This window comes from Pithys albifrons, chromosome 2, assembly GCF_047495875.1.
Source record: "Pithys albifrons albifrons isolate INPA30051 chromosome 2, PitAlb_v1, whole genome shotgun sequence".
NCBI lineage: Eukaryota > Metazoa > Chordata > Aves > Passeriformes > Thamnophilidae > Pithys > Pithys albifrons.
The window spans coordinates 28804499-28822603 of NC_092459.1; the positions used below are offsets into that span (position 1 = coordinate 28804499).

Here is an 18105-nt window from a genome sequence, read left to right on the forward strand (position 1 = left end):
ATAACCAGAAACAAACCCAACAACAAAAACCAGACTCTGGGTGTCTTGAATGACTTACTGTAGCACTGCATCAGAGCTCACTGTCCAGAGGAAAGTAAACAGAAACTATTTTTGAAGTGACAGGCCAGAGTAAAATTGTCTAATGCTTTTCATTTTCCTGATGCATTGCGTAGAGGTCCAGAAGCCACATTAGAGAACTGTAATCCTTCATCAGAGCATTTGTTTGGTTGCCTAACATCTGTGGATTGTTAAGATAAGTTATTACACAGACCTGCTTTAGTTTAGATTAGTTTGGACCACATCCCAGTGTATTCAATCAGGATATAATTCCTGCATGCCGCTAAATTGCTTGCTCCACATACTTCTCTAAAAATGTTTTTCAATGTACAGTTTTGTCACTGAAACTCTCCTGTCACCTCAAGTTTTGATTTTTTTTTTCCTCTTAAAGAAAAGCTTTTATTTTTCCTTTTGAACCGAATATATCTCAAGGCAACTGTAGCATTTGTTAATTCCTGAAGAGATTCCTAAGCAGGGATGGTAGTATAGCTTCTATGTGAGTATAATGCAGATTTCCTAATGTGTAATTTATGGTGATGTATTGTGTCCAAACTGCAGTTTAAAGTCTGCTGTAAGAAAATAGGTTTGTATTTACATGTCTAGTATTTCTTTTTTCAGTATTCTGTATTTTTCGGTGTCTATTTGTGCATTAGCTATTTCTATTTGTTTGCATCTCATAATGTTTTGCATAAAAGTAATTACAGTATCAAAACTGCTGATTGTGTAAATTAACTGTAATTTATTTAAGTTTATTGCATACTTTATACATATTTAAAATTATGAGATACATTAAATTGTAAATGAAGTACGCTACCATCTCTATGCATTTAAGTGGGCTTGCATACCTACACACAAGTAATTTAATTAGAATATTTAGATTTTACTTTAGTATTCCTTATCTTTCTTTTAAATAAACTCTAGTTGGTTAATTTTTTATGGACACTTTTTTCAACTTTTCTTGGAAACGGGTGAAGTGCAGGTAATGACATTTTTTTAATTGACCTTGCTTTATAGCATTGACATAGATTGTATATACACAGACACATGTGCATGCACACTCTTGATGTCTAATGAACTAACAATTGTGTCAGATTCTATAAATGCATTTTAAAATGTGGGGATTTTTTTCCTTTTTAATTTTACTGGGTTTTTTTGGATACCTGTAACAATAATCAAATAGAGTAAAAATCTATTCTATTTAGAAGAGATAGTCTAATAAACTGAATCTCTGGTTTGCAAGGTGTAATAGATGAAGGAAATTAGATATTTTGGAATGAAAGGATTTTTTTTTTTTGTTGAAGGATTAGCATTTATTTTTGTCAATTGCTCTTTCTGTTAGCCTACTGAGGGTTATCTGTTTTTATTGTAATACAAGTTTGTGTCCCTATTGGAACAACTGTAGCTTTTGATCAAGGTTGGGTCTTTTCTAATTAATATATTAATAGATACTTCATTAGCCTTCTTAAATAGAGGAAATGTAACAGTCATCTTTTGATAAGTGTACAAACTAGATACAGAAAAAGAGTTGGATGTCTTCTTTATGCGGTTTTGTCAAACAGTGTAGAAATGCATTTGGAAGTTATGATGTAGTTTTCAAACCTAAACAGACTTTTCTAGGGTGTTTTACATAAATCTCAATTATTTTAAATATGTAAAATGCCTAAAGTTTTCATCATGCCATGTGAGCCACGGACTTCCTCCCCAGGCCAGACAATAAGAGAGCTCAGTACCAGATCTTTTTCCTGTTGCAATTCTTTCCATGAAGTGCTTTTTTCTCTTTTATTTTTTAAGTGTTGTATAATTTTGTGAATGTTGCATCATTCCTGTGTTTACACAAAATAATTTAAGCATATTTTTCCTTCCAATTTGTGTCATCCATCTTACTCTCATTACAATTTTACCCATTCTTTAATTCTTTTCATATTAAATGAAAAGATTTTCATTAACATTTTTCTTATTAATGATCAGCTTTGTAATCTCTCATCTGTTCTTATTTCTGGCAAAAGCCCTTCCTCTTGTTCAATTCTTTATGCATTTTGCCTTTTTTGTTCTCCTGCCTCAAAACTCCTTTTGTCTCTGTCTCAGTTTTTTCTTAAATTTTTACACACTTTAGAGTCTAACCTTTTACGTTTCTCCTAAGATTTGATCCTGTATGTCAGACTGTCTTGTACTGTATATAGACTTGAAACATAGTCTTGCTTTCATGTGTGTGCTTTTGTTTATCTGTGTATAAGGAACTAAAAAAAAAACCAGTTAAAAAAACCCTGAGCACAACTGTCTATGTACACAGCTTAATTGTGATTTCCAGGGACACTTTTTTAAATTTATTTTTTACAGCTGTAACTCAAAGAGATGGTAAATGATAATTTCCAAGTAGTAAAAAATATGGTACTTCTGCATTCTTTTCATTGGTGTATTCGGTTTTCCATTAGTAGATTTCTTAAGGTGTCTTACTGGTAAGTAGTTGCTGCAGATGTAGCTAAAATGGTGCACAATATATGTTGAATTTATTTTCCAGATAATGTTGTTATACTATGTGAGAAAAATTAATTAAAAGGAAATACTGTGTCAGTTTTCTGTGGCATCAGAAGTTGGGAGTTAGCTTGGCAGGACTCTGCCACCTGAGGTCCAAGTCCTGTTTACAGCCTGGTGGGCTTGTCTGTCTGACAGCAGTTAACACCAATGCCAACAAGCCAACCCACCCCCAAGCTGCATCACCAGAAATAAGCATTGGTCATGATGTTGGTGTCTGTTTAGAGGAGAGGTAGGGCTGGACTGAGGGAGGATTGCTGCAGGGAGGACTGATGTATATTGACAACACATTTTGGAGAAGTTGACATAGCATGTGCCTGTAGGATGCTTGGCTCTAGCCAGTGCAGTCAGTGCTTGGAGAAGCATGTTCTGGGTCCTGTCATGAGCACCAGCCTCACTAGTTCAGAGAGTGAGAGATTGCACCTGCTCTGTGATAGTGAGCATGTATTTCAGTGTTGAGAGGTAGTTGCACTGACTCTTCTTGTTGTCTTCAACTAGGTTATGTGGGTATGCAATTTATGTCGAAAGCAGCAAGAAATCCTAACAAAATCTGGAGCGTGGTTTTTTGGAAGTGGACCACAGCCCTCACCCAGCCAGGACGGAACACTGAGTGATACAGCAACTGGTGGAAGCTCAGAAGCACCAAGAGAAAAGAAAGCAAGACTTCAAGAGCGATCGAGATCACAGACTCCCTTAAGTACAGCAGCTGCCTCATCACAGGAAATCTCTTCCAGTGTGCACTCTGACCGTAGGAAAAGTGCAGAAGTATCGCAGCTGGCTATGGGCCCGGACCAAAAGCAAGCTTCATCAAGGTCTAGAAGTGAACCTCCAAAAGAGAGGTAATGCTTTCTGTCTTGGTAGAGCCTAAAAATTATAAATGCTAGTTTAGCTGGGCCTTGTGTATGTTTTGAACTCTGAAAAAAAAAAAAGAGTAAGCTGATTTACTGACCAGGGAAAGATAAATTTTTACTGGCAAATACATTGTCTTATTTGGTCTGTGCAATAGAAATGAGGGAAAAAATGTATGTTAGGGGTATTCTCATGTACTTCAATGCATTGGATGTACAGCTTTAATAGAGAATTGTAGATTACTTCTAAATTTTAAATTTGTTGGGCATTTGAAAATTTTTAAACAATGAGCAAGACTTTAACTTGAATTTTTAAAACCAACACTCCCCTGAAAACTCCATGCCCAAACAATCAAAAACCAAACCCCACAAAGTTCTGTCAGTTATTCTTATGTGTTATCTTTTTACCAATGATAGTTCCAGTTTTATTATTAAAAATAATACAATTAAAATAGCCCATTTACAAGTGCAAAGTTAGCATTCATGAAGAGCAGCAATAGTGTCATCTTGAACTCAGAGCAAATTGTATGCAATAAAGCCAACCAGAAGGAAACTATTGTAAGTGGGTAAATGAGTTAATTCCTGAGCTGCATTCACTGTGATGAATGGCTGGAGGAGCAGCAAATCAAGAGAGGCTAATGTGATAAAGTAGTTGCTGTTCTTTTTGCTGCTGGCTGGCAGATGGCAGAGCAGTTCAGGAGGAAGCCTGTGACAACAAAATGAGTCTGCCATAGAAGATTCTTCCTTGGCCAGAATGATTGATGATTATTTTTTCCTAGCTATTGGAACTGAAAATGGATGATGTGGAGTGGCTAGTAACTTACTGTGTGGGTGAGATCTTTCTGGGCTTAACTGTATCAAAATTCAGGTTAGTGTTACATGTATGCATGACGTAAATAAACATGGTGCCCTCCTCTAATTCAGTGGACTTTCCCCACCCCCAACACTGGGAAGGCTCCCAGAGCAGCTGTCACTTTTAGGACAGCAGAATGCTTTCTCTTTCTGCTTTGCTGTCCAAAAGTGAGATGGTTATATGTCCAAAAAGTAGTGTTCTCTATTTGTCATTGAGTATTCCAAATGAAGTCCAAGGGTCCTGATTCAAGAGCATCTGTGGTAAGCTCAGGTCCCATGTATGGCTAAAAACTCAGGAGGAACAGGAGATGGGAAGTAAAAAAAAAGATGTGAGTGTAATGTGTATGATGTCCAAATTTGTTCTGTCAGATGTTTCTGTGGGGATCTTTGATGTGTAATCCAAAGGTATTACTTGTGGAAAGGAATATTCAGTGCCACAAAACAAGTCCTAGTGACTATCTTGATGAGAGTTCATCTCAAATGTGCTGTTTAGCTGTCTCCATCCTTCTGCAAAATCAGTGGGTTCATACATGAACTGGTAAATAAAAAGACAGCTGGAATGAAGGGAGAAATAAAAATATCCAGGATAAGGGGGTTTTATGATTCTTCAGCTTGCTTATTTTCCCAGAGCAGAATATGAAAGAGGAGACAATACAATTTTCATGAAGCTTCATTATTCTTTGTTTTGTACTTTCTGTGTAGAGAAATAAATTTTTCATCCTCTTTTTTACTAGAGAAAGAAATGCCGTTAATGTACATCAAGGAATCAATTTGCTTTTCTGTATATGCTTATAAAATGGCACTTCTTTTTAGAGTTTTAATAGTGTAGAGCAAACTGGGTCAAATATTGTTTCTCGATACATTGTTTTTTTGCATTTTTTATATTCATATTACTTCTTTCTATAATATTATTGTGCAAGGTACTCCATTTCATGGAATTTATATCTGTACTGGCAGGGCATTCAAATTGTGTGGTTGGTCTGTAACTCTCATGACTGCTGCCAGAAAAATGGAGAACATACTCCAGTACTCTGTCACAGTGCTATAGTTACTATAGAGACAACCTTGAGTCTTCCAACTAACATGGGTAAATGTTAATATTCTTTTTGACTTTACTCATTAATTGGACCATATATAATTTGTTTTTTTTATGGACTTTGAAAGTCATTTGCTGTTAGAAAGTAGAAGTAAGATGGAAGGATTAATAGATTTAAATGATGTTAATGGATCTGCCACTTTTCTCTTTTGCCATAACATCTTTAGTTGTAATCTGGTTTCTGTAATAGTGTATGCAAGTATTTCTACTTTCCAGTCAATCCTTCATATTACTGTACTCCTTTTCATTGTAGGAAGAAGGCAGTGTTGGTTTCAGACCAGAATGGCAAAGGTTTAAAGAGTGAGCGTAAGCGTGTGCCAAAATCCTCACTTCCGAAAGAAGGACCAACAGATGACAGGGAGCGTAAAGAGCGGCATGAAGGCAGAAGGCTGGAGAAAGGCAAGTCACAGGACTACCCAGACTTGCCAGAGAAACCTGAGGAAGGCAAAGTGCCTGATGATGAAAAACAGAGGAAGGAAGATGAATATCATACACGTTACAGGAGTGACCCCAATCTGGCAAGATACCCTGTAAAGCCGCATCCTGAGGAACAGCAGATGCGCATGCATGCAAAAGTTTCTAAAGCACGACACGAGAGAAGACACAGTGATGTAGCTTTGCCACACACAGAAATGGAGGAAGCGGAGGTACCTGAGAATAAATTAGGAAAACGCTCACAATTACAGGGAACTCAGGACAGAAAATCTCTTGTGGAAACTCAGAGGTCGTACTCTATAGACAGAACAGGTGATGTAAGAATTTCTGTTTCTAAACAATTAACTAATCATAGCCCACCAACTCCCAGGCATAGTCCAGTTCCTATAGAACACGTAGAATACAAGAACCACGAGTCCTTTATAAAACAGAGCCGCCTTGATCCTAGCTCTGCTATTCTCATGCGAAAAGCAAAGCGGGAGAAAATGGAGACCATGCTAAGGAATGATTCCCTTAGCTCTGACCAGTCGGAATCAGTGCGGCCATCCCCTCCAAAGCCTCATAGAGCAAAAAGAGGCGGAAAGAAAAGGCAGATGTCAGTTAGTAGCTCAGAGGAAGAAGGGGCATCAACACCAGAATATACTAGCTGTGAAGATGTGGAGATAGAAAGTGAAAGTGTCAGTGAAAAAGGTAAGGACTTTTCTGTATATTATGCACATGGCCATGGTTTGGGAAAAAAAAAAATCTGTATTTTTCTCTCTCTTTTGCCTCTTTTTTTAATCATACTCCTTTCTATTTCCCCTTGACTTTTTTCCCTGACCGAGAAGTGTCTTATACCTGATTACATTTGCTTTACATGTTTCCTTCTGCATTCTTAGATGAGGTGGTTACAGGTAGCATCAGCTGATGACTTTCTTTTTCTTTCTCTTCCCTCTTTCACCTAGAACTGACAGAATTTAAGGGTTCTAGTTTATTCTCTCAATGATATCTGTACTTCTTTGGTCATTACTTCACTCTTTTGTCTGTATGTAGAATAGTTTTCTGTGGATGAATTGAAATGAAGAGTGAGCTCTGTAATAATCAGAGAAGACCAGTATAAATCACCATATTCTTACTGACACCTCAGTCTTAAGAGATGCAAGGTTTTACTACATTCAATAAAAAATCAAAAATTTGCCAGAGTTCATTGTTAATAAGGACAAGATATGGAGACAGGGGGAGTGTTATGTAGAGAAGAAATGAGAATTAACAAAGTTGTTGTCTACATGAATCTTCTCCTGAGCTAAGAAGTGTGTTTAAAATCTGTTATTTGAGTTTGTCATCATTTGTTGATGGTAATACTCAACAGTAAGAAATAAGTTGTGGTACACTGTGTGCTTCCTTCTGGCTGAAGAAGTTAAATTCATGAATGGCGAACATATAAAATAAGCATTGTCAGAAAAGTCTGTGATAGAACTTAGCAGCTGTCTTATAACTGTACTTTGTCTTTAAGTGGCAGCACAGTGAGCTGAAAGCTTTTGGTGTCTTTTGGAATTAGGTTTTAGCTGTCTGGTTTAATTACCTGTGTTTGTAACTTGAAAGTTTTCTCTTGGTATTCATATTGAAAATGCTAAAGGCTTGTCTGTGTTGCCTTTTAGTTCCTGGCACTGTTTCCTGACGTCTGTAATCCATATATGCTACCCTGTCTGCCTGTATTTGTCTGATGCTGTGGTCTCCTATCATCCCCTAAAGCTCCGGGTATACATATAAAAGAGGCAAAATTTTTCACCTATCCCATCTAAATAGGCTGTTTCAACCTTTTAAGCATTCCATTCAAAATATGAAAGCTTGCTTTTCTGCTTGTTTTCAAGGAAGGATGATAATCATGCCCTGAAATCTTATTCCAGATTCCACTAAGACATAAAAAAAACTCTCACTTTTTTTGACTTATTTTTGTCAAATACTGGAACATATCACACAGAGATGCTATACAGTGTCCATCCTTGGAGATGCTCAAAACCCAAATGAAGAAGGCCCCGAGGCTCTTCTGACAAAACTTTTGAGGAAGAGGGTTTGAACTAAGGACTTAGAGAGATCCCTTCCAGTCTCAACTATTTTGTCTTTCTAGGAGAATGCATCACTTTCCCTTATTTTATGGCAATATTTTATGCTGACATTTGGATTTGTGTCATTTTCCCTGATTCCCTCTGTTGGTAGTAACAGTCTGTAATATAACATTACCTTTCTATCTTAGTATTTTGCTTTCACTATGTTTATCAGTTTGAGGTTGCTCATGAAGTAGAAAGGATTTCCTATATTCAGCGTACGTTATTATTGTAAACTGAAAGGTCACTGTTGTGAAAGTCCATGCATGCTGAAAGTTACTGATATCAATATGTTATTATAGTTTTTTCTAATAATGGTTCTTTGTAAGTAAAACCTTTCAATAGTTGCTTTCAGGGTTTCAAATGTTGCTAAAGGCTTAAGTTCTCAATAACTGAATCAGGTTCTTGGTTACTACCTCTGAGACAGACATTTAGGCTCCTCCTTTGGAAAGTGGAGACCTTGGTTTGTATGATATCCGAGTGCTCTCTAAGAGTATTTAAATAAAAATTATTACTAGGAGTATGTTAGAGACCTGTCTGACCACTGCCAAGTCAATACTTGATTAACATTTTTGAGCATTCCTTGAGACCTTATATCTTAATTGTCAGTAAGCTAGCACTGTGTTATTGATCAGGTTGTAAATATATACATATACATACATACATATATATATACACATGTATACATATATATATATCTGAAGCAGTATGTAATGCATTAATTACAGGAGTATATTTATTAATTTTATATCTGTGAGATGTAACTTTTTTTTTCTTGATTTTTGGTATGACTTTTCCCATGACAAGGATTGTAAGTGGAAAGCCTTTAGGACAGTGGGGGATAAAGTACAAAAAAAGAAGCTAGGGAATGTAAATACAAATAAGAAAGCAAAAGCATTTTTGATAGTAAAGTATAGACTTATTTTTACAATTGTATTTTCTTCAGTACTTGAAATAATCTGCAATATTTCATGAGAATAGAAGGAAAGGCAGGGAACTTTATTACCTAAGAAAATATTTTAGAAATCCTCCAATACTCTAAAAGAAAATACGACACAGTAAAAGGATGTAGTGTTAAAAAAAATGTATGTAAATAATTTGAAAATACACCTGTTGTAATAGTGGTCATAATCCCATTCATTACAATTTAGCAGAACTGTTGCAAACAGAATTTCACCTGCCATTTCTTAGTTCTTTGCTTGAAATTTGGGAGAGATACTCCACAGATCCAAAGTTATAATTCTTTAGTTTATAAGCCTTGGAGGATCTGGAATTCATCCTCTCTTATCTAAATATCAGCTCTCTCAGAAACTTGGTGCCAAAGTAATATAGATGGAGCTAGAAAGATAGAATTATAGCAAATAAAATTTGTTCAACTTTGAATGGCCCCATCAAAAAACCCGGAGATCTTAAAATTAATGTTTGCATTTGGTGACTGCCAGTATAAAGCAATCCACAACTAAGTAATAAAGATGTACTATTTTCAGTTCTATCTTGTTGGAAGTTGCTATGAAAAACAGATGTTTAAAAGAAAATGATACCCCATAGAAATATAAGACATAGATAAAGCAGCTAAGATTGTATTTAAAATCAATAGCCAAAAATGTCATGTAAAGTAGATACTGTGCAAATGTTACTTTTAAAGATTTGTATTTCTTAGAAACAAGTTAGTATTGCATTACCATGTCTTCTGAGAGCAAGACGCCTTGAAAAAGGCAAGTTACTTTAGCTAGTACATCCCCTGCTATTTACTCTAACCTTTTGATATGTATTTCTTCAAAGTTATTAAAATAATGTTTCACAAGCACTGGGCAATACTTGCTCTCCAAAAAAATCCACCAGGATTTTACTTCTTTGGTGGAGAACCCAAAGTTTTTTGTTGAGTTGTTCCATGTTGGAATAAATCTATACAAAGAGCTGTTTAACAGTGTCCAAAAAGGTCATATCAAATTTATTTTTTAAAAAATCTGAGCAAGGCATTACTGCTATTGCTGATAATCACTTTCATCCTATTATTAATAGAGGCTGTAGGACCCCTCATTGTGCAATCTGTAATAGTTGAACAATAGGTAGACTGTTTCCAGTGAAGTCCTGGCAAGGCAAAAAGAGCATAAAGTGAATTCATACTTACTTCAAAGACGTGCTGGAATAACATAAACCAGACTATTAAAAATGAAATCCAGACCTCATTTTAAAACTGAAAGCAGCTTCTGCCTACTGCCATCCAGTGAAAAATGCAAATTGTATTTAGAGTAAGTTTGAGGAAAAATATTTTCTTTAAAGCTGAAAACTAAGAATTTGTATAAAACTAGTGGATATGTGTCCTGATGAGGTTGTACAAAATGTCTTTTATCCCATGGTAGATACAAGAGATATTCTACAATTCTGTCATGCAGTCTTTGAAACAGAAAGATAAAACAATGTTGGAAGTTGGATCAATGTGAAGAGATATGGAAAACTGGTCCTGTACTTTTATGTAAACTAATGTGCTAATGGCTTTACATTTTGCATACTTATTGTCTGTATTTGCCTAAATGTGTATTTTGTTCACACTGTTTGGGCTTGAAAATATGTCTAACACTCCCATATTGTCAGCAAAATGTTTAAAATCTAAATAAAATGCACTCTGTATACTTGGTAATAGATTTATTTGGGAGTGAGGAAAGCATGACAGAGTTGGTTGGCATCATTTGAAAAATAACCTCCTGAGTGTGTGCTTTCTTTCAGGAAAGGTGTCATTGTTTCATTCATAGTGCATTTCATACAGTGTTGTGAGGAACAGGGTGACCCAATTTCATTCCATTCTTAGGATGTTAGCTTCTATTTTCTTGGTTTATGCCCAATGTGAGATAGGGGGCTGTGAGCAGGAAGAGAGAATGTTGAGGTCAGAAGTAGAAAGGGACACTGTGATTTGCAGACAAACGTGTCGGTGCTGGCTCAGCTCCAGGAGGAGAGGATCTGACATTTTTCTACATCATCTTCTGGTGTTTTGAGTGTCTCTTTGGGCAGTTTTGCTTAGAGGTGCTGCTGAGGGAGGGAGAACATAAATTAAATCTTTGCTCTAGTGATTTATTCCAAGTTCTGTAAGCTTTGTTGGCAAGGAAGGTAGCTTGCTTGCAGTCTGAGAGAAACCACACACATGCAGTAGGGTCTATAAAGGGACTAAAAGAAAATATCCGGAAAAGTCTATAGAGAAGAGGAGGCTGGTTTAAAATGGTTTTAGTTAAACTTTTTCACTGAGGTATTTTCCATCTGGAATGTAGGCACATCAAGTTGTACGGTAACATTTGCTAGCTTATTTTAGCATATGTTTGCATGGAGATGGGCATGGAGTTTTAAAATTGCAGTTGAATTTGTTTACAAGTGTGGCTGAGTTCAATTTAGTGTAAAATTCCTTGCTAGGAAGCTTGTTAGTTCTTAGGAATTGGTTCCAATTTATCTTCTAGTCCTTGTGCAGCAATTTAGAACTACATCTGATTCAGATTTTAATGCAAATATAAACTAAAATGGCTCTAATTTCAGAATATTGGTCAGAGCTAACAATATGCAATGCTATCAGTATTCAGTGCTTTTGAGAAGGTGCAATTATTTACAATGCTTATGGAGCTGTAAATAAGTGCTTGTTAAATTAGTGTTGGGCAGTAAGAAATCTGTTTTGTTTATATGAAATTATTTAAAATGCATGAGTATACAAATGAGATAAGCTAAACACGAGTGGGGAAAAAAGTCATACTGTTGCCAAGATATCCAGCGCTTCAGTGAGATATGTAACTGCATAAATGAGGATTTCATGTAAGATGTGTGGCTGAATTTTTCACTAAAATCCTAATAAGGCTCTTTTTCTAGTTTGCCTTAAGAAGGCTGTGAACATGCTGGAGGAAATTTTCAGAAAACAGCAAGGTGTCACCAAGGTTTATAAAACATGATATATAAGGAAAGGTGAGGTGGATTGGGGTCTAATAGACTAGAAAGGAAAGATGAAAAAAAGCAAACAGGAAAAAAAGCAAACAGAAAGAGGAAGCTGGAGACAAAGAGGTTGAGAGAGTGCTCCTTTCTTCCCCAGAAGGGTTGAGTTAGTGCTAAGGAAGTTGAAGCTTGCTGCCAGAAACCGTGTTGACTCTGAGGACCAATAGGCAAAGTTAAGGATAATTGTAATCATAATTTCTTACTCAGTCAAAATGGAGAATTCCTGAAAATAAAAATTAGTTTCTTTATAGACTTCAGTGAGCTTGCTCTGTGTTAGAAATACTGCTACAGTTGCTGAGCCAAGTTGGGATCGTTTGAAGGTAAATCCATGGTGCTCCTATCTGTACCTATCCTTTTGTGTTACCCTTTAAGTGACATTTGATAGCCATTTCCAGGAAAAAATTATGTAATAACAATCTAGTTTTTGAAAAAGGAAAAAAGAAATGTACATTTTGACTTATCAAGAGGATGTCCCAAACTGGTAAATCTTGATTTCTTTCTTACAACTATTGCAATTGGCAAGGCCTTTCATTACTATGAACATGATCTGTCTTCTGTGTTGCTTCGTTTTTCAAATGTTCATGGTTTTATTAATTGTTTGTTCTTTATCACTTACCTTTCTTCTGCACATCTATTTAATGAAATAGCAAAAAATTTGTCCTAATAGTAATTTTCCCAGTAGTAAGATGATTGTTTTCATTATAAAAGAACAGCTACGAAAGCATGGATGGATTGGAGTCCTATATTTGAAAACACTTAACACGCAGGGTATCTTTAATTTCAGGAGCTAAGAGAGTGTTTGGACCTGTAGAGAAATCCAGAGTTTCTCTAGGTTTCTCCATGAAAGATCAATTCTCAAAACCATTCAGCAGTCAGGTTTTTTCCATATAGAAACCATTGGAGGTAACAGGTGTGAGAGATGAGCAGTGTGAGCTCTGGGTCATTGAGCACATTGCAAGGGTCTAACAGAGAGCTGAAAAACCTTTTGAAAAACTTGCCCTAAGTTTTGCTGCTGAGCGCTTTTCAAAGTTCAGCTGTGCAGTGAACTGGAGTTAAAACTCAGCTAGCTTGAAACATGGTATGCTGTTACAGCCAGGGGATGATATTTTCCTCCGCTCCTTCTATTCAGCATTTTTTATATGCATACTTTTTTTCTACACCATAAAAGTTATGTGAACTCAGAATTTACTGTTACTCTTATGGTCTGAGGCTTCAGAGGCAAAGGTAGACTGTGAAGGATGAACCAAACTGTGTTTGGTAAAGCTGCCTAACTGTGAATGGTCTGTGCAGCGTATTGAAAGATGAGTTTAGGGGTTGGGACTGAAGTACAAACCTTTGCTTTTTTCCACCTGTATCAGAAATCTGCCCCACTTTGGGTAAAAAATTAAAACCTGTGAAAGAAAAAGGTAAATTAATTATTGGCTTCTAGAATAATACATATAGTTTTATTGATATTAATTTTAGTTAATTATAGAGTTAGCTAGGAACAAACAGGCATCCGATTCTGTTATTTTCTGAAGATATTTATTCTGTGTCCTTTTATTAGTGTATTCATTCTGATCATCCTATTAAGTCCAAACTTAGGGTTTCGCCATGTGGTACTGAGTATTATTGGTTACTATGTTGTGCTGTTTCTCTGATACCTTTTTTGATTTTTTTTTGTTACAATACTGCACTTAATGACACAAGTACACAGGAACCATTCCAGTTTCTTTCTTTAAGTACAATTTTGAGTTTTCTAACTATTTCTAACAATTTAGTTTTCTAAAATCAGTATGTAGATAAATGATCTCTAGGAAAAACTGGTTGTGTCAGAAAGATATCTGTTTTTCCTTTGACTAAATATGCATGGTTTCATTCTGTTTCTGTCCCTTCTGAGTGTCCCTCTGAAATCTGTTTTCCCATTTTTGCTCACATATTTTTTGCATTCCTCTGATGGTTTCTTTGTTCCTTCTTTCTCCTTCTGTACAACATATTAGCTTCAAAATTAGGGACTCCCCCTCTACACTTTGGAATCTCTGAAGCTGATTCTTATCTCCATTTCCCCCATGATGCTGAGCATGTGTATTAAAGTTTCAAATGCGCCCATCTCATATGGTCTCAGTGGTGTTTACTGTACTAGTAAATTAAAGACCCACTCTTTGACATTTTTGGCCAAGTAATGAGTCATGGCACATCTCCATATGATGAAGCTCTTGCATACTGCAAGAGAAGGGCCACATGGAAGCTGTCTATTAGGGTTTATTCTTAGCCTGTCTCCTGCCTAGTAGTAAACAGAGGGTGACAGCTGAACCAGGCTACAACTGTTCCAGGGATTATTTAAGGACACAGTGTAATGACAATCCATTTGATCCTGTCTAATATACTGGTATAAGTGTAGTCATTGTTCCTTATTTGTTTGTCTCCTGTTTTCTTGCCTTGTGTTTAATTTGCAATTTCAGTGAAGTCCAGAGCTTTTTATGTTTGTACATTGCATAGTAGACTCCAACTTGCCTTGATAATGAAATAGTATGTTTGTTTAATGCACACACATATTATTACTAAGTACCTTTTTCTTCCATTTGTTGTGCCCTTGAGTAACTGCAAAAATTGTATATGCAGAGCTTTCTAGTTGTTAAAAGCCTACAGCAGTATTGTTTTAGACCTTCAGTATTAAATATTATATAGCCCATTCTTTCAAGCCATGAAGGAACTTCTAATAAAACATTTTATTTAGAACAATTTCTTTTCACATTTGCTTCTTCTCTGTAAACATGATCTTTTCTGTTTTAGAAAAGCAAATATCAACATTCTTTACTTTGTAACCTGTGGCTTTGCTGTACTTTATATGCAAATAGGACTAAGTCTAACTTGGTCCATTGAGCAAGTTGAAAAACATGTGTTGTATGGTTCACTTGGGTCATACCTAGCATGGCATTATTTTCCAGTTTTAAATGCAGTTCTGAAAAGAAGGTATGTTTAAATTCCATTACATAGAGGTTTTTATTGCATATAAGGTCCTAACTTAATTTATCTATGAATAGATAGTTGTGAGAACTATGTGTGGTAAAAGGATAAGTAAAATGGTTATATTCATAGAATCATGGAATGGCTTAGGTTGGAAGAGACATTAAAGATCATCAAGTCCCAGCCCCCCTGTCATAGACAGCGACACCTCCCACTAGGTCAAGTTGCACAGAGCCCCATCCAACCTGGCTTGGGGATGGGGCATCCACAACTTTTCTGGGTAACTTGTTCCAGTGCCTCACCACCCTCTAAAAAATTTCTTCCTAACATCTAATCTAAATCTCTTCTCTTTTAATTAAAAACCATTCCTCCTTGTCCTACCACTATCTGTCCATGTATAAAGTTGTTCTCCCTCTCTTTTATATTCCTTGACTACCTCTTATTCATATGTGTAATTCAAGACAAAATTTTTCAGACATGTAGTAAGTGGAAATGGAGCACATCGCATATTTATCTGATTTTAACTTGCATGTATTTAATTATTTAATCATATACACATTAATTTCTATACTTTAAACTTCCATTTTTTGTAATCAAGTCCTCAATTTGGTAATTCTTTCCTTTACAATATGAGCTTCAATTTCAATTAGTTATTATCAAAATTATTTTTGGAAAAAGTGTTCTGTTTAAAGCAACCTCTTCATGTAATAATACTAGTTTTTCAAAGGATCCAAGTTCTCAGTATTTTTTAGAATAGCCATGGAACAGACTTGGGCAGATATCAGGGCAGACACTTCTTTTTCCCTTTGAAACTCAGTAGTGCTCTAGATTTGCTTAGGTGTTGTCATTCACAGAGTAGAAGTCACTTGCTGAATCAGATATAAGCTTTGAAATTTATGACAGTGTATATGTTTTAATATTTGGCTTGTTACTACTTTCATTCTTTAAGTGAAAATATAAGATATCTTTTCACTGGAAATGTAAATTAAAATATAAGTGTAACTTACTGTAAATTCAAAAGAACAATTTCTAAAACTTTGTTGGTCTTAATAAAATGTATTAACTAAATAGCATAAATCAGCTAATAAATAGAAATAATTTACAAATACGAAATAAAATTACATTAAAGTTTAATATAGTTAGGTCAGTAAAAGTACGTACATATTTTGAAAACAAAAACGGCACAGGTGGCCTTTTTTAACCCATTAGGCCACATGTTCTGCTTAATGAGCCGCTAGATGGAGCAGTCAAAGCTCACTTTCATCTGTCGCCTCTGTGCGGGAGAGTTTCTTACCACAGAGGGAATCTGGAAATGCAGGCACACTTTGCTACTTAAACCAGTAATTTAAAAACCGTGATCTTATTTTCATGTGCATTTTTTCCATAGGCAGATTTACATTGTTCTATAGTTTCAGTCTTGCAGACGGTATATGAGATGTATTCTGGATAAGGAAATTACACCAAGTATAATTTATGGAAGCAGTTATTAATTCTATGAGTTGAGTCCTCTCCTCAGGAAAAAAACAACAACCAACCAACCAACCAAAAGATGCAATGAAAAAGAATTCTTGTTTGAGGATCACGAGCCTGATTTTCAAAATTATGGGAAGTTTAGAATCACACATTTACAGATGACTCTCTGTGTTTGTGCTGATACTTTTGGTGAAGTTGCATTTTTTCTTCCTACTTATCCAAAGAACATTTCCTTCTGACCTGATTTTGTTCTGTGACCTAATGCATAAGAAACAGTAGTTAAATAAATATTTTGTGCTTCATGAATGCTGCAGTAAAGTGAGTTCCGGAGCAAAAAGAAAATACATAATAATATATATAAATGTTTTAATTTTCTTTGCTTTATTGTAGTTTCATAACATTATGAAGAAGATTTTTTTTTTCGGGTGGGAGGGGCATACATGCTTGTGAATATACATAAAGATGCTTACATGGAATAGAATGCATGAGTTCATATGCACTCCAATGCCACCAGCTGGATCTTTAGGGATCATGATGTGTAGTTATAGGGCAACATCCCAGAGTGGTGTTAGAGGCAGCGCATAGAGCTACATGTAGATATAAAATCTGGAAGAATTTTGGTTTATTCTTGGCCTTTGTCAAGTCTTTGAGAGTCAGAATGTTCTGCATTAAAGATTATCAGCAGGTGTCACAGAAGAAGAAATGTAATTCTGAAGCAGCTGGACACAGTCCTTGGAGTGCCTCAGCCCTGCTCCCATACCTCAGGTGGGCATTGCAGAGCCTGGCACTGGTCTCCTGTCGGTTTTGGGTAGGAGTCACACAGCTTTGCAACGCAGGAAGCTCATGCTGTGCAAAGCAGTGCCTCCCAGCTGATTCACTTTAACCCTTGTGCAGTTCTCAACTGAATTGTGAGATGAGCAAAAACCTCTGCTCTGGCAGTGAATACTTATCAGTGCCATGAGCTGAGGCCTGGTGAACAGCCATTCTTTCCCAACTCCCTATAGCCCTGGGCTGCTCAGAAGTATAGAGCCAGTTCTTGTCTGTCGTGCTGTGGAGATCTACCATAGTAAGTTAGTGTAAGTTTACATGAAAATGTATGGTATGCCATGTGAGTTGGTATTCTCTGCAGGCTCAGATTTTACTTAAAATATGGTATTAAAGTGACTTGCACTTACAGGCAAAACTGGACCTCACAAAAGAACTTACAAATACTAACTTAAATATATGTAGTCTCAGAACTTTGTGTTTTACTGTTTCTTCTAGTTTTTATGTAACCCACTCAACCTTGTCAGTGTACCCAGGTTCAGTTACCTCCCATGGGATAGGCATTATGGATTTGTCAGTAGTGGAGCTGTCATTGCCCTTAAGCAGAGGCTGTCTGGGAGAGGGAAAACAGCCCACTGTGAATGGGAATTGAACTGAATGCCTAGGAATGAAGCAAGTTGTGCTGCTGCTGGCTCTGTTCCACAGAAAAATTGCTCTGAAATCAGTTATAGAACAAGTTGGTTAACCTGTTCCTGTAACCAAGACTGAAATCTCACTACTAACAGAGACTTAGGGAATGACTATTCCTAAAAGCCACTGAAAGGAGACATGTATGAAGGCATTAATTTTTGCCAGTGAACAGGGTTGGGTTTTTTTAGACAAATCTACCATCTACATTTTGACTGCTCCATCAAATATATCCTTTAAAATTCTGAACTATCAACATCATTTCCATTAAAAAAAATAGCTACAACAACAAATATAGATTAGGTGTGTTGCCATCATATCATATCTGTTCTATTGTGGACCTAATCTTTGCCCTAGAAAATTA

The 18105-nt window shown here is 36.1% G+C and overlaps 1 protein-coding gene across 50 annotated transcripts in view; it reads left to right on the top strand.

Annotated features, from left to right (window-relative positions):
• The window catches only part of RIMS1 (regulating synaptic membrane exocytosis 1), a 319637-nt gene that overhangs the window by 152347 nt on the left and 149185 nt on the right, over window positions 1–18105 (top strand). For 49 of the 50 annotated variants that reach the window (XM_071548592.1, XM_071548593.1, XM_071548547.1 and 46 more), the window contains 2 exons: window positions 3088–3428; window positions 5639–6510. In XM_071548592.1, coding sequence (XP_071404693.1) covers window positions 3088–3428; window positions 5639–6510 — 1213 coding nt within the window. The remainder of the gene's footprint in view (window positions 1–3087; window positions 3429–5638; window positions 6511–18105) is intronic. The other variant, XM_071548568.1, reaches the window with a different exon arrangement.